At 39.5% G+C, this 14907-nt stretch overlaps 2 protein-coding genes across 2 annotated transcripts; one reads left to right on the forward strand and one right to left on the reverse strand.

Moving 5' to 3' along the window:
- Positions 1 to 778: 778 nt before the first annotated feature.
- Positions 779 to 1759, reverse strand: LOC102303922 (olfactory receptor class A-like protein 1). Its single transcript, XM_005917897.2, has one exon. The coding sequence runs from the start codon at positions 1722 to 1724 to the stop codon at positions 783 to 785; it is 942 nt and encodes a 313-aa protein (XP_005917959.1). The 5' UTR covers positions 1725 to 1759; the 3' UTR covers positions 779 to 782.
- A 3246-nt stretch (positions 1760 to 5005) lies between these two features.
- On the forward strand, positions 5006 to 7937 carry LOC102304221 (olfactory receptor class A-like protein 1). The gene is made up of 2 exons (XM_005917898.3): positions 5006 to 5107; positions 5237 to 7937. Exon 2 carries the CDS (start codon positions 5239 to 5241, stop codon positions 6202 to 6204), a length of 966 nt encoding a protein of 321 aa, XP_005917960.1. The 5' UTR covers positions 5006 to 5107; positions 5237 to 5238; the 3' UTR covers positions 6205 to 7937.
- The last annotated feature ends 6970 nt before the right edge of the window (positions 7938 to 14907 follow it).

The raw sequence follows: 14907 nt of genomic DNA on the forward strand, positions 1-14907 counted from the left end.
CAAAGACGTATGCAATTGTCAACATTAAGTAATAAGCATGAACTAAAATTATAGACAAAAACTATGCTACATATATGTCAGTATACGTACTTCAGCGATGAAACGCATACATCTTCAGCGGGCAAGTGCTACCTGAAAGGCTAATCCGTGGGAACAGAATACCCTATATCTCCATAACATTTCGGCCACTGACAGCGCAGCTGCTGTAGGAACGGTAGTATCAATCACGCTCACGTTTAAGCTTGTCCCTTATATAATACCATAGCCGTACTTAAATGCAAAAAGGGTCCCTCTGAATTATTTTTAAATATTTATTTAACTTCTTAATCATCTAAGCTCTACAAGAAACCTTTTTAAAAAAAATTTCCAAGACATGTTGCAAATCTCAGTATTCCTGGTTTTAGTGAGTAGACTCATTAAAAATTCCTGAAAGAAATTTTCTGTGTAAAAATGCTTCTAGCTCAACTTTTAATTTCTTTTGTATCAATCCAATGATGAAGATAAGGAGGCGAGAAGGAAGAGGGGATTTCTGGCATATATGACTAAAGAGAATGTTCTCTCTCAATTAGCACAAACTATATTACAGGTACATATGATTGTAATTAACATTTAATTAGAATTCAGATGAAAATATTAAGAATACATACAGCTGTACAACACTACTCTCTAGTTCTACTGTTTAAATAATAGCTAAATAAGAGTATCCTGAAAATGATAAGGTCTGATAGAACAACTCTGCTGTCTAGCAGGTGAATCAGCAGGCTGTTAAGATAGAGACAGAGTCATTTGTCATTCGAATCTTGAGTGTCCGCTGATGGCTGCTCATGCTCAGCTGTGCACACAATCTTTGCTTTGACCTTTTTGTTTGAGGAAATGATAAAGTAGGGGCTGAGAGAGGCATAACATGAAGAGAAAAACACCCTCATATCAGCCACCACCGGTGACACTTTTGCCACCGTCAGCATGTAGATCCAGATCACATTATCAATCCCAAAGAAGACCACATAGAGAACTACCAGGGTTAGCACTGTTTTGGCTGCTCTGGTCTCTGCCCCTCCACCCTGAGAGCGACGAATCCCTTTTACTTGGTGGCTGTGGCGGTGGAGCAGCAGCAGGATGTAACAGCTGGAGCCCACCATCAGGGCAACAAATGTAAAATCCCTCCCAGAGACAGCCACCCCGTTAATCACATAGGACAAGTTGTCTCTGAAGTCTACATGGCAGAAGCCCAGGTTTAGGGTAAAGGCAGGGACAGTGTCATTTCGTGGAGCCATGGAGAATAATGGAGCTGCTATGCATATGGCCATATTGAAGAGCCACAGCCCTGCAAAGGTGGGAATAACCAGGGATGGAAGTGAAGGCTTCAGCCTGGACAAGTAAGGCCCAGTAGGGGTGATGGTCACTGCCTGAAACACACTTAGCATGCAGGTGATGCAGACTGACAAAGCCCGGCCAATGCGGTAAGCATAGATCACCACCTTACAGCCCGGATCATTCAATAGGGCCTTCAGCCCGAACACCGTCATTGTCTGGGGGACACAGCGGGTCAGCAGCAGCAACAGGTTGGTAAAGGCCAGGTGGCACAGGATCATGTCCACAGGAAGGAGCTTCGATCCAGTGCAAACGATATGTGTGTACGCCAAAAGTACCACAGTGTTTCCTAAAATGCCCATACCTGTTTGCAAGAGGAAGGAGACACCTTTGATGGTCACACACAGATCCATGCCACCAAGACCTGCAGCTGTCGTGATTAACAAAGCAGAAAACCAAAACTGTGATAAATACTATACACATAACCTTAATCTTTCAAGATGGCTACACGAGTTTTGATAAAACCAGATAACACCAATTGTGTCACCTGTAGTGAAAATGATGCTCACCTGAAGTTGAAGAGAAAAAGTAAAGTATTTAGTGCTTTAAATGTTGGAGAGCCTTTGTAAGTTCAATATATAATCCTAGATGCCCCTAAGGATCGGCCAAGATATTAGTGCAACAAACTAAATATGACTCATGGTCTCAGAGGACAAGACCCACAAAGGAGACGGCGTCCCCATGGATGTTGATACACTTTTTTGGCTTGCTGTATTGACCACTACATGGCTTATAACAAATCCATGATTAACATGTTCTCAGTGTAATGGGGTAAAAATATCCTTTTTAAAAATACTGCCCAAAAACATAATAATAGTAGTGATGGCAGAATTTTGTATGCGGATTATTTTCTAGCTCAATCTGAGTTTTAACTTACGATCATATTAATCAGAGTTAGAATACTTTATTAATCCCTTAGGAAATTATAAGGTTACTTTGAAATAATGTTAAGAATGCCGAAGAGTCATTTCAACGGGCACAACTTTGGAACGTGGAAATTTGCTTTCTTTCAAAGATTCAAGAGAAGGTCAAGAGATTTTAGTTGTTGGTTGCAGTCTGGGAAAATCAGTTCCTTATGTAAATTCTTAAGTGTTATTTTCCTGCACTTTGAAATATCATAAAGCTATTTCCCTGCAGAGTTTTAAGAAATACGGTTGATTGACCACGTGGAGACAGCCGTGAGTGGTTACTGTTTACGCAAAAGCAGCCTGATGATGCTTTGAATGAGCCATCAAGAGGCCTTTACACGCACAGCTGGTGCTTCAGCGTGCGCTCCTTTTCTCCATCATGTCCTGGGAGCATGTTAAAGACACAGAGAAGCAAAACAATTAGCCATATAACAATGCATGTCTGCACTAATTGGGGGCATAGGGACAACTAAACATTATTCATTTAGCACCGACAACGGAAGTTTGTTATAAGTATCCCCGTTTTCTAACCAGCTAACCTGTAAATGGCAAATGTGTCTTTATAAGGACTCTAACCTGGTCATCTGCACAAGTTTATTTTTGTGCTAAAACGGTGTTGTTTGAGAAGCCTGCTTTTCCCTGGGGGTGGAGGTGGGATCGGGGGGGAGCCTTGGAATAGATAATCACTAGATGTGTTATTTGCTTCCCTGTGTGTTTTTGTAACATGTTTAAATGTTCTGAGAGCTAATTAAAATGGCAAGTTCAAGCATGTCCTTCTCAGGGGATTGCAACAGTATGCTTCATTGCGAGTTAAAGATTTCTTTTTTTCTCTTGACAGGAAATATGTTCTCGCTGATGTAATCTGTTTTTAGCATTGCTCCTATTCTCCTATTATAATTTTGTTGTTTGTCAGAACAACAGGTGAATATGAGTGTGTGTGTCAAAAAACTATTCTTGTTATATAATATTATATTCCCTTGAAGCTGCAGGCAGCAGAGATTTATTATTGTCCATGCTGTACATACATATTCTATATGTGTAAAAAAATGCTTTCAGCTCAAGTGCACAGTTGTGTAGTGGCTTCTAGAAAAGCCCACACAATTGGAACAATCTGGACGGCATGCAAATATCATGCATACCCTGTAATGATGAAATTTATGTTACTAGGACACAAACAGACCCTTGCAGAGCCTGTTTGAAACTGATAAAATTGTTTCACACGGTTTATGTTTCACATTGCGGTTTATGTTAATGCATTTTTAAAAAATCAGGTCCATTCTTAGATGTTCAGCTCAGTTTAGTTAAGAGAAATATCACTTTACACTCTTTTGTTCCTTTGTGTGTGCTGATGAGGGCAAAATCTCTGAACTGGCAGAGGGGTTATTCGTTGTATTTCTCACTGCACCTTTTAATCTTTCCAATAGAAAGAAAAATGCACTTTCAGAAGATTTTGACTTAACAGCCTCACAAGGAGATGGGGACAGCTGACCTCCCAGCATTTTACATTTCATTTGTCTTCATCATCTAAAACTCATTCACTCTAAATTCTTCGGTAGCTCACATTTGATTTTTTTTTCTATACATAAACATAGCTGATTTTCATGTAACGTTCAATCAAAAACATAACATGACTGGCTTTTAATTTAATTCCTATTTTCATAAAAGCTGGACTAACACAGAGAGGCACAGAACATCCGCACTAAATGATACATATCCAGACTCATTAAAAACGTCAACATATAAATATAGAGGGAAACATACTAGACTAGATCAAAATCCTGGAAAACAAGAAATATGAAAAAATTAAACTGTAATTAACAAATCTAAATATTTTGTACATTTGCATGTTCAGTTTTACCCAGTTGGTTTTCAATGACAGAGAAAAAGTATTTCAATTAACAAAACAGAACAAGAATTTTCAAGGAGAAATTGTATCAAACCACATTAGTGCCAACACATACATTATATTCATAGTGTTCAGAATAAATATTTAATCAGGGTTTCCTGAATGTGGCCACAATATTTCAAGTACTCTATAATTTTCAAAGTAGGACGTGTCTTGTGTTACAGGAATTAAGCTTAATGTTCTCTATCAGTTCCCCGATGTTAAATCATATTGTCCTTACAGCATCCTCACAGTTTAGGTTAAATTCTATTAAGAGTTTTTATTGCTGTGGATGAATTACACAATCATAAATCATAAATCGGATCACGCTCCAAATGAAAATTGCAGGCGATCTACCATGAAGAGTGAGTCGAATGTCCTTTGTTTCCTCTTCCTCCACTGGAGGACACTGTGGTGTTGATATGCGTCTAACCAACACAGGGAGGGTTTCTGATTTGCAGTGGCTTTTATAAAAAGATTGAAGATATGAAAAATGCAAAAGTATTGTGGAGGGTTTTACACAGAGATCTGCATATAGGTTCAGTAATTAGAAAAATGATTTAATTCTCTCTACTCAGTGAAACAGTGACATGGAAGAATGATTGTAATCTCTTTTTTTTTTACAACAAACATGGGACTGATAGATATTGTGCTTTCATTAATGTCATATCTCTCATCCACTGGTAAGCTCTTTGTACGAGGACACACACAGCTTCCACTGTCTTATCCTGTCTGAAACCCAATACAGGTACAGAAGCAGTCATCTGAATTGATCTCAAGTAATTGGAGGCTGAGGGAAGAGAAGTCAATGGACCATGCAAAACAGATCTTACCTGTCTGCCAGTATAAGAACACAAACACCCTGACTACATCAGGAGAGAAGGATCACAGCGTGACAGGCACAAGGTCCACTTTAGACCTCTTTAGCTTCGACGGTTCTCAGGTAGGAGTTTAACCTTCGAAACGATTTTTTCCTGAAACCATTTAAATGCTAGGCACCATTTGACATTTAGAAGTGCATGACAAATAACATATTGATAATGTGATTTTATTGATTTTCAACTTCCTGTAGGAATGGCATCAGAAGTGTTTGTCCGTGGGATGCTCTTTCTCTTCCTGACCATTGTGGGAATTCCAGGTAATGCCACTGTAATTGTGGCATTCCTCCTCTTGCTGTACCAGGAGAAGCGACTTTTAGCAGCTGATGCTATTCTCCTGCACCTGGCCTGTGTCAACCTGTTGGTGGTGGTTGTACGTGCTTTGACGGAGACCCTGGCCTCCTTCCGTCTGGCCGACATCTTTGGAGACACAGGCTGTAAATCAGTGATCTTTATCTATAGAGCAACACGTGGCCTCTCAATCTGGCTCACTTTCCTGCTGAGTACCTATCAGTGCTTGAGCATTGCCCCTCCAGGATCAAGCTGGGCTTCTGTTCGTGCCTTGTTAGGTCACTATTTGGCCTTTGTGTTCCTCTTCCTTTGGGTTCTCAATGCCTGCATGACGACAGCAGCCATACTGTTTTCTTTCAGTACCAAGAATGAAACTAGCCCGATAGACAATGGCATTAATGTGCAATTCTGCTATTTGAACTTTCCTTCAAAGCTGTCCAGAGATGCCAACGGGGCAATCCAGGTTGGCAGGGATGTTGTGCCCATGGCCCTCATGACACTCGCAAGTCTGATTATCCTGGTATTCCTTTACAAGCACAGCCAGCAGGTGAAGGGACTCCGCAGTAGTGGTGGTGGTGGTGCTGGAAATAGTGGAGCTGAACAACGAGCTGCCAAAGCTGTGGTGGCACTTGTGACCTTGTATGTTGTCTTCTATGGGGCAGATAATGGGCTTTGGGTGTACACCCTCACTGTGAAGAAAACCATGAGTTCCTCACTGATCTCTGACCTGCGTTTATTCTTTGGCTCGCTATATGCAGCACTAAGCCCTCTGGTTATAATTGCATCAAACAGGAAGGTGAACAGCAGGCTGGGGTGTGTAGCACATGAGAAGTCTGCTGTGGAGAAAATCAAAAATCTTTCTAGCATGTGAGGCCTGCTGGGATCAGTTGATCACTGGACTGAGATTAACCTCAGACAGAATTTTTGAAACTCTGGGTCATGCATCGGTTATTCTGTCTTTGAAATATACTGAGCACACTATTTTCCACAGTTTCCTGATTTTGCTTAAAATTTGGGAATTGCACTGTCTTTTTCCCCCATGTAATGGCTTTGGTAGTTCTTAATTCACAACATGATGCCCTTTTCTTTGTTAAAAAGACCTTTCAGATGTGTTTTAATTCAAATACCTAATAGTTCCTTATTTATTGTGTCACTATCAATCAGAGCAACCCTGTTACTGAGTACAAGTCTGTACAGATCTCTGCTGATCTGGCACTATGTTCTTTTGTTAGTTTATATTCCCTCTATATTAATTGAGAGGAAGAATTATAGTTGGTTGACATGGGCTCAATGTAGCTGCCTATTTAGCTATAATTAAGGCTTTGAATGTAATCTGGGAAGTGTCCTGTGCTAATGAGCCAGGCTAATTGTCCCACAGAGAATTGTTTAAAACCTTATGGAAAAGACTATATTCTTTGGATGGAAAAAGCGATGTTCATTAATCAACAATGAGTTACTCCGTTCCGTGCACATGTTATATTGTATGTCTAGGCTTCTTGGGTACAGTTATAAGACTTTAAGGACACAAAAATACATCTTGGCAAAAGCTCAGATGAGCTTGCTGTGAAAGTGGCAATGTGGGAGTTTAGGAGTCATTATGTAATTGCTATGTCTCGGAGAAGTAAGTGTAAAGAGAGAGAGAGAGACAGGGTGAGGACACAGCAACCTCTGTGAGTGACAGTCAAAAAGACATAAAGTGGGGCTGCCAGCACTCTGTGATCCTGCAATAACTCTAAAGTGCAATCAGTGCAGCGGTATTCAACTACTGTCGCATTGCAGGTATGAATAAGGAGGACAAGTCCTCTTTCAGTGCTTGTGCAGAACTGTTGCTTTCACCATCACATTGCCTTCAAAGGGCATTAAAGGCCATATCTTTTATCTAAAAAACAAAAAAACAAAGCCCTGTTAAAATTTATTGTAAAAGTTGCAACCATTAAAACCCTTGATAATGTGATTATATGACTTAAGCTTCTCTGAGGATGAAAAATTCCATGTGTCTTACTCTTCAAACCACTGAAATCTGATTAGCACTTTACACAGACTCCGGTGGAATGAAGGATAGAATACATGGATGGTTTCACAAGTGAAGTGAGCACGCTGAAGCCTCCCTTCAGGTGGTGAATCACTGGGGACGTTGACACCGATTTCAGTGATGTCATTCTTTCTGTTTCTGTCAGGGAAGAAGAGGTTGATTAATTAAAGAGAACAAATACATGAAAGACAGGTTCCATTGGAGTGTATGCTCAAGTTTCCTTCTGTACAGGTTGTGTGAAGGGCGTGCCAGGCGAGGCCTCTCCCTGCACAAGTAAGGACCTGTTTTCGATGTTTTCCATCCTTTTGCAGTCTTTTCAGCTTGATGAATGCAGGGTGCTGATTAACACGTACAGTCCAAACCCACACAATTGTAACCATCTATTACAGCATCTCACAGCCTTCAGCTCAAGCATTTACTCCTAACATTTAATTATTCACTTTACAAAAAAACCTGCCTGTCTATGCACACTTTTCAGTCTGAAGTCTCATTTCACCTGTATGACAAGGCAATGCACTTGCCACCTAGAAAACACAACAAGGCACAACTAATTGATATTTACCCCCCCCCCCCCCCCAAAAAAAAAAGAATTAAAAAAATCTACAAATGCTAACTCTTCTCTTTCCTTGTGTGTAGTTAGGCAAGGTATACGACACAAACCTGTCCAAAGCCACAAACGAAAAAGCTGTCAAGTTTTCCGGGGTGGTGGATTTAAATGAAACCAAAGTGTTGCATTAAGTCACGCCAGGTGATCCTCTTCTGCTGTGCCTGATTTCAGTCTGTTTACCTGCACCAGGTACAGGCATATTTGTCCCTGTGTCCACCAATGGAAAAGCAGCAAGAGGGTTAAACCTCCCCCTTTTCTGCCTTGAAGCAAGTCCACACCCCAAAAACAGCTTCTTCTTTTTTTTCCCCTTTTCTTTTACCCGGGAACTAAATGTTAAACCAGAACTGTCCCCTCCCCCACAGAAACGTTTATGAATTACACAAACATCCAAATGTTAATCATAGAAACCACTATGTGCAAAAAGTGGCAAAAAGCACAAATGTATAACAACCTCCTAATATTAATAGTTTGATAATGATGATCATAAATGAAGTTCATTTGAGAGCACCATCAACCTGCCAACCTCTTTATTAAATCCTGTAACCTTACATGTTATTTTGTGGATTAAAATACATCTTAGTTGGTAATCCCATGAAAATCTTTCTCCGAATATAGCAACTGGGGCTTATTACTCTAATGAAAAAGTATCAGTAATAAAATAATCCTTAAAAAGTTATGCTTAAAAAACCTAAATTTTGAAGAAATGACAGACGTAACAAGCTCTTTTCAAGCTTGCTGATGTTGTCTTTGCCTTTCCTTCAAAAGCACATTTTTTCAGCTGTCTTGTTTAGAGAATCTGAGTGAAGCTACTGATGGAGAATGCCTAAACTCATTTGGTATTTTTTAAAAATGCAGGGGTGATGGTTTAAAAAAAACAAAAAAGCCATCTCGGAAGTAGCTTTAATTCAGTGCAGTGTTCACCTGGGGTTCACCTGGGTTCGAATCGCTGAATTATACCTTACCTCAGAATAGCTGACAGGAGGTGACCCGAGTTTAACACAATCTTTATTAATTTTTTTTTACAATCTTAAGTTACAGAGCTAGATGTGTGTGACCCATTTCTTTGCATCCACCCAGTTTAACTGATTCTTTGAGACAGAGCGCACACACCGTCATGTTTCGACTTGTCTGGAATGCTGCATTGCACCTAAGCAAGGAAGTCAAAAGAAGAACATTTAGACAGCTGAGGTAAAAGTTAGCCCTGTTCAGTCTCAGCAAAACTTTTTCATTTTATACTCTTTAACTCCCCTTTTTGTTGCAGAGACTGAAATATGAAATACACGGTTAATATAAACACAAACATGGAGATTGTGCAGTTTCAAAGTTTAAAGTTCTGGCAGTTCTGATTTTATTTACACTGTAGCAGAAACATGTTAGTGAGGGAATAGTTTGCAAATGGAAATTAGGCTTATTTTTTATTTATTTTTTGAGGGTTGGATAAGCAGATTGATGTCATTCTGGTGTTTCGGCACTAACTATACAGCTCCAGGCACGAGCAGGATATATGGAGAAACACTGAGCCGGCTCATTCTAACCAAAGACAGCAAATAGCACCTTTAAAGCTCACTAATTAAAATGCTATACTTTTGTGTTTGAGCTGCACAAAAGAGCAGTGTAAAAATAAAATAAAGCAAAACAGAAATAAAGGCTTGTTGGTTTGGACAGTATCGGGTGGACTGTTATTCTGTTTCTGGACTGTGCTAATCAATACTCTCTCTCTGCTGGCATTAATAATATTCATGCAAGTCTGAGTAGAGTTAAAAGAAATAGTACACCAAGTCTCTTTTAATTTAGTATTCAGTAGTCTGCTCAAAATAAACAATGTGAAGACAAGAGCTGAATCTGTATGACTGACCAAATTGGCATAATAAATGAAACTACTAGAATACCACAGTACTTAAAGTATAATCTATGACACGGTAAATAGAATTTGAAGGGTATTTATGTAGAGCCCATACTAACCGCTCACCATTCACAGAGACATTCATACAGCACTTTATTATATGCATTTCAAACACCCCACTTCAATGCCTAAGGCCAGTTCAGAGTCACCAGTTACCCATATGTGTATGCCCTTTGAGCGTGTCAGGAAACAGGCACATGGGGAACGTGCAACCTCCACAGAGAAAAGCTTCAGGTTCAGTCCAGTGTGGAAGATTGGGTGGGGTTTGGTTCACTAGCCTGGGGGCAGTAGCCTGCTGCAACTCCACCATGCTCAGGTAAAAAATGCACCACTGTACTGATACATGAAATAAACATTTAGGATGCCTTGCTCCTTATCTAACAGTGTCTCTTACCGTAAGGAAAAGGAGAAATATAGTGTAATAGAGTGTTTTTATTTCAGCTTCTGAACAATAACAGAATATTAATGATCTTTTTCCAGAAAGATAGAGCCGCTGGATTGGCTGAAATGAAAGCTGAAACCTGTTCTGACACGAACTGAAGTTCCAGCGTAGGCTATGTAAGAATTCTCTCAATACGTATGTGGCTCATAATTTATTACTCATGGGTGAATTAGTTTTTGTTTTATCTTCATACAGGTAGTCTCACGGAGATCAAGATATCTTTTTAAAGTAAGAGAGAGAAATAAATGTATATCAGGCAGGAACAGGCTTCATTGGCATGTCAGTTTGCAAAGATTTATCCTTTGATGAGCCAATCCCGTGTCCCTGAAGCACACTGATTCATGCTGAATGCTGTGTGAAAGCATAAGCCCAGCGCCCAGATTTTAATCTCTTTAAATGACTGCGGTTAAAAGGCAGCTAACACAGTAGGGGTTCAAAACTGGGGGCTTGAAAGTTGAATTAAACTCCAGGAAAATAGTATATCTGTATCTGCAAACTACTTGCTAAATACACTATTTTGTTATTTTGATTAAAATGCCTGAATATTGAAGCTAACGTAACATAGACAAGTCTACTTAATTAAAAAACAAACACGCAAATAAACAAAAAATAAAGGAAAACCCTGTGACATGCAGGATCTTACGCAACTTGAAAAACTGACATCAGATACATACACCACTAACTAACCAAAACATCTTAAATATAGTCTAATAAGGCATCTAAAAATTAATTGGCTTACATGTTGACTTTGAATTGTTTAGTACTGTGAAAAACCTGAGGCACTTTGCATAATTAGACTTATGTATTTACGTGTGGCATATATAATGGCCTCAAATTCATTGTGTAGCAAGATAACAACTCGCAATCATAAACATAGAGGTGGTCATGTCATGGCTTGCATGTATGAACATTTCAGGAACAGGCTTTCTTGCCTTTTATGACATTGCAATAGATCTAAGCAGCAGCAGAATAGAATCCAGAGTGTGCGCATTTTTTAAACCACTGTATGTACAAAGTAGCTCCACCAATCTCATTGCTTACCTTCATCCAACAACATAAGAATGACCCCAAATACACTGCCTGTACAACCAAAGCTTTTAACTGAGAAGGTGTCAGACCTGCCAAGTCAGGCACTAGTTTTAAACTCTGTTCATTTTACCAGCTTAAAAAAAAGACTGAGACCCAGATTCTGTGTGTGACCTTAGCTGTGCATGTAAGTGACAACATTAATGAACTCTCTACTCATTTTTGAAATGTATTTTATTAAGATAAATGAAAGCCAAATGTCCCCTGTCAAAGCTGGTTGCCTGTCCAGTCCATATGGTGTTATGGATAACTTTGATGTAACCATAAACCTTTTAGAGCTTTACAATCTGCCATAGTATTTTTAAAACACACAAAAACAGATCCAATATTGATCATTATTCCATTTTTCCACGCTGAAGACAGCTAATGCTGTCACTACCATTATCACTAGTGCCCATGCAATGAAAATGCAGTTGAGTACTGTGTGTCTCTTTTTAAAATTTGAATTGATGGATGTACAATATGAATCAAGTTACTAATATTTTGGAAGAAAACATGCTTCTTATTTGCTTTCTTTCCCAGAGTTAAATTAGACTTTAAAACTATATCTCTGTGGTAATTAACGGTGGGTAAATATTCTGTCACCCGTGAACGTGTTATATCTTGCTTATTTAATCTGTGCCAATCCAATCCAAAGTGTGAAAACCACAGGTTGTGGTTTTAAAGGGATTATATGCTGTATTTCTTGGATGAATACAGCATACACTTCAGTTTTGATTTATATTATACAAATGAAAAATAATGTGTTAATTCGGGGTGCTGACATGTGAATTTTCTTACCGCTAGACAAGAGACTAACTTTCGCCTTTATTTCCACTCTTTGTGCTTCTACAAGCTAATTAGCCGGTAGTACTGAACAGCTGGGTTAGCAGTGACAAAAGGGATGCTTTCCTTAGATGGTAAAGTGTTCCTTTCAAATGTTACACTGTAGTAGACGTTAGGATTTTGCCCTTATCTTTCTCATCTTTCCCACTAAATGCCAGAAAGGTGGAATTTTCCACAAGCCACTACCCTGAGTTTGCTGTGGAATGCAGACAAGATGGAGCAAGCCTGCAGAGAACGACATCTCAGCAGTAACAGTATGTTGAGGTACTTAGCTTGTGCACATCATGCCCACCTCCTTAATTCTCCCTTCAGGGGGTTTTGTTGAGCTATTACTCAAATTGTAGCGGTGTTCTGTAGTTGCTACTGTTGCTGTGAGGTTCCTGCAGAGGGCCACCTTAGAGTCACTCATTTCCGCAGTCTGAATTCTATGACTCATTCTGGTTGAATATTGTTGTTTATTTTACGTTGCTAGTTTTATGCAGTAAACCTCAATCCATCTTTCAATATGTTTGTTCATCTGAGTAGATTTCACAAAGGCCCTAAAAGAAGGAGGATGTTCTAACTCAACTCTAAATTCAAAGCTGTACGAGACATTTACGACTGCTCTTTTAAACAGCCTTAGATTGCTATCGGTGCCTTAGAGCAACAGACCTTGTAAAGTTGCACAATGTGGGGCATGTGCTGACATAACAGCCACACGTATCTCATCTCTCCACTAGCCCCCTTTGCACACGTAGTGGAAGAGGAAAATCACATTTGAGGAAAATGACAAGAACATCATGCGTCTTTGGCACCGTACTGAATGTAACAGTACAAAATCTCAGGCAATCATATTTCTGTACACTTTATATGTTTTTACATAGTACTCGAATGCATCTCATGGTCCTTTGATATACATACATACATACATACAGTATATGGGATGACAAATTGCCCAGAGTGGGGAGTTACTGGTATGTGATAATAAGGAGTATTCCTGCAACATATTATGAAAAATTGAGCTTCCTTGAGCTTTTTCAGAATAAGTGGTGTCACTCCACCCACTTAAAGCTGAATAATAGATCTGATGAATCCTCTGTGTATCATGCAGCTGCTGTCAGAGTAATTACAAAAGACACGAGTGGAACACTCACACAGTCATATCAGAGTTTATATGAGTTGAGAGTATCACAGTATCGCAGGAGCACACTGTAGCCCAGAGACTAGAATAAGTCTGCTTTCCATGGTCTGCTGATGTGAACAACCTCACAAATTAAAGGCACACTTGCTGGTTCTGTTGTGGTTGCCCCGTTGAGACCCTAAATCCCCCAAAAAGTCCAGCCAGCTTAATTTTGTGTTTTGTGTTCAGAACATTTGCCGTGAGTTCTGAATTTTGAGCTGCTGTTTGGTGCTATAAGGACATCAAACAGTATACCTCCAGGGGAAGGAGAGGGCGCCACCTGTTGATTTTTTAAAAGTATTTGAAATAAAGGGGCAGCTTGAACAATGCCACTGTAGAGCATCATGGTTGCATGAAGCTGTTATATTGCTATATTTCCCAGCAGTACGTAGGAGAATACACAACACACTGGATGGCAGATTCATTACATTTTGCATCTCAACCCAGAAACCAGACAGCTATTTTGACAATTGCTGTTACCTGGATAAACAAATCTTAATAAAAGCAAGCTCACCATGTGACCTGTTTGTGATCCAGCTTTACATAAACATGCAGAACTGCTGTTGTTTATACCAACTGTGCACGCTTTGCCCACATTAAATATTTGGTACTCCAGCCTCGCTTTAAGTGTCCTTGGTTCTGCATAAAAGGTACGTGTTCATAGTGATGATCGGTAGCGTGAAGCAGCGATACATTTACAGAACAGGTCTAAGGAACCTGAAAAAAAAAATCCACATATTTTGACAGGCATCACATCAGCACAGCTCTAGTCACGACTCGCCTTATATTAGCCTAATTGGTGTATCTCAACAAAACAAATGGTGAAATGCTTGCACGGAAACAATTCTTCCAGCACTTTCACATCACACTTCAGAAACAGTTGAGTAACAAAATTGTCCAGGCAAAGAAGACCAAAAAACCCCAAAACAATAAAAATACAAGGCGCTTACATATAATAAGGAGACTGGAGGGTGTAAGAGCTGTTTGAGCAATTTCACTACAAAAGCAAAAACAATGAGTCTCATGATGATTATTATATTTATGACTTTATATGTACTGTCACCATATAATACCTGCCTCCTAACCAGCAGTGTTGAATCATTTATTGGACTGTATTTATGCAGCATAACATAAGATTACTTACCACTGAAGCCCGCATCATTTAAAACACACAAACACACACAGAAAAGAGGCAATTTGAAGTGCAAATCAGTGGCTCCATTGATGATTGTAACGATACTCGAGGAAAATAGGCAGCTGAGGACACTAGTTTTTTCCAGTGTCACAGGTTTTGTAGGAGTCTCAATGCACTGAATAATGTATTGACTCATTTGTCTGGAGGAGCGCCACAGTAAGCCAGACGATCAATGGCACAGCAGCAGTGCCAGATTAGCTTTTAAAGAACTGCCAGCTTTTTTCCCCAACTGCACAGCTGTGTTCGTCCTTGTATTTGAAAACTATTCTGATGTTAATTTCTAAATTTGTGTCCTGGAACATATTTGATGGGCAGTGCTAGTCAG

This window comes from Haplochromis burtoni, unplaced genomic scaffold (genome assembly GCF_018398535.1).
Source record: "Haplochromis burtoni strain Fernald_Lab_line unplaced genomic scaffold, NCSU_Asbu1 Contig_26, whole genome shotgun sequence".
Lineage (NCBI taxonomy): Eukaryota > Metazoa > Chordata > Actinopteri > Cichliformes > Cichlidae > Haplochromis > Haplochromis burtoni.

Bases quoted from the DNA above. Each gene is read 5' to 3' on its own strand.
- LOC102304221 (XM_005917898.3), top strand. From the start codon at position 5,239: ATGGCATCAGAAGTGTTTGTCCGTGGGATGCTCTTTCTCTTCCTGACC.
- LOC102303922 (XM_005917897.2), bottom strand. From the start codon at position 1,724: ATGGATCTGTGTGTGACCATCAAAGGTGTCTCCTTCCTCTTGCAAACA.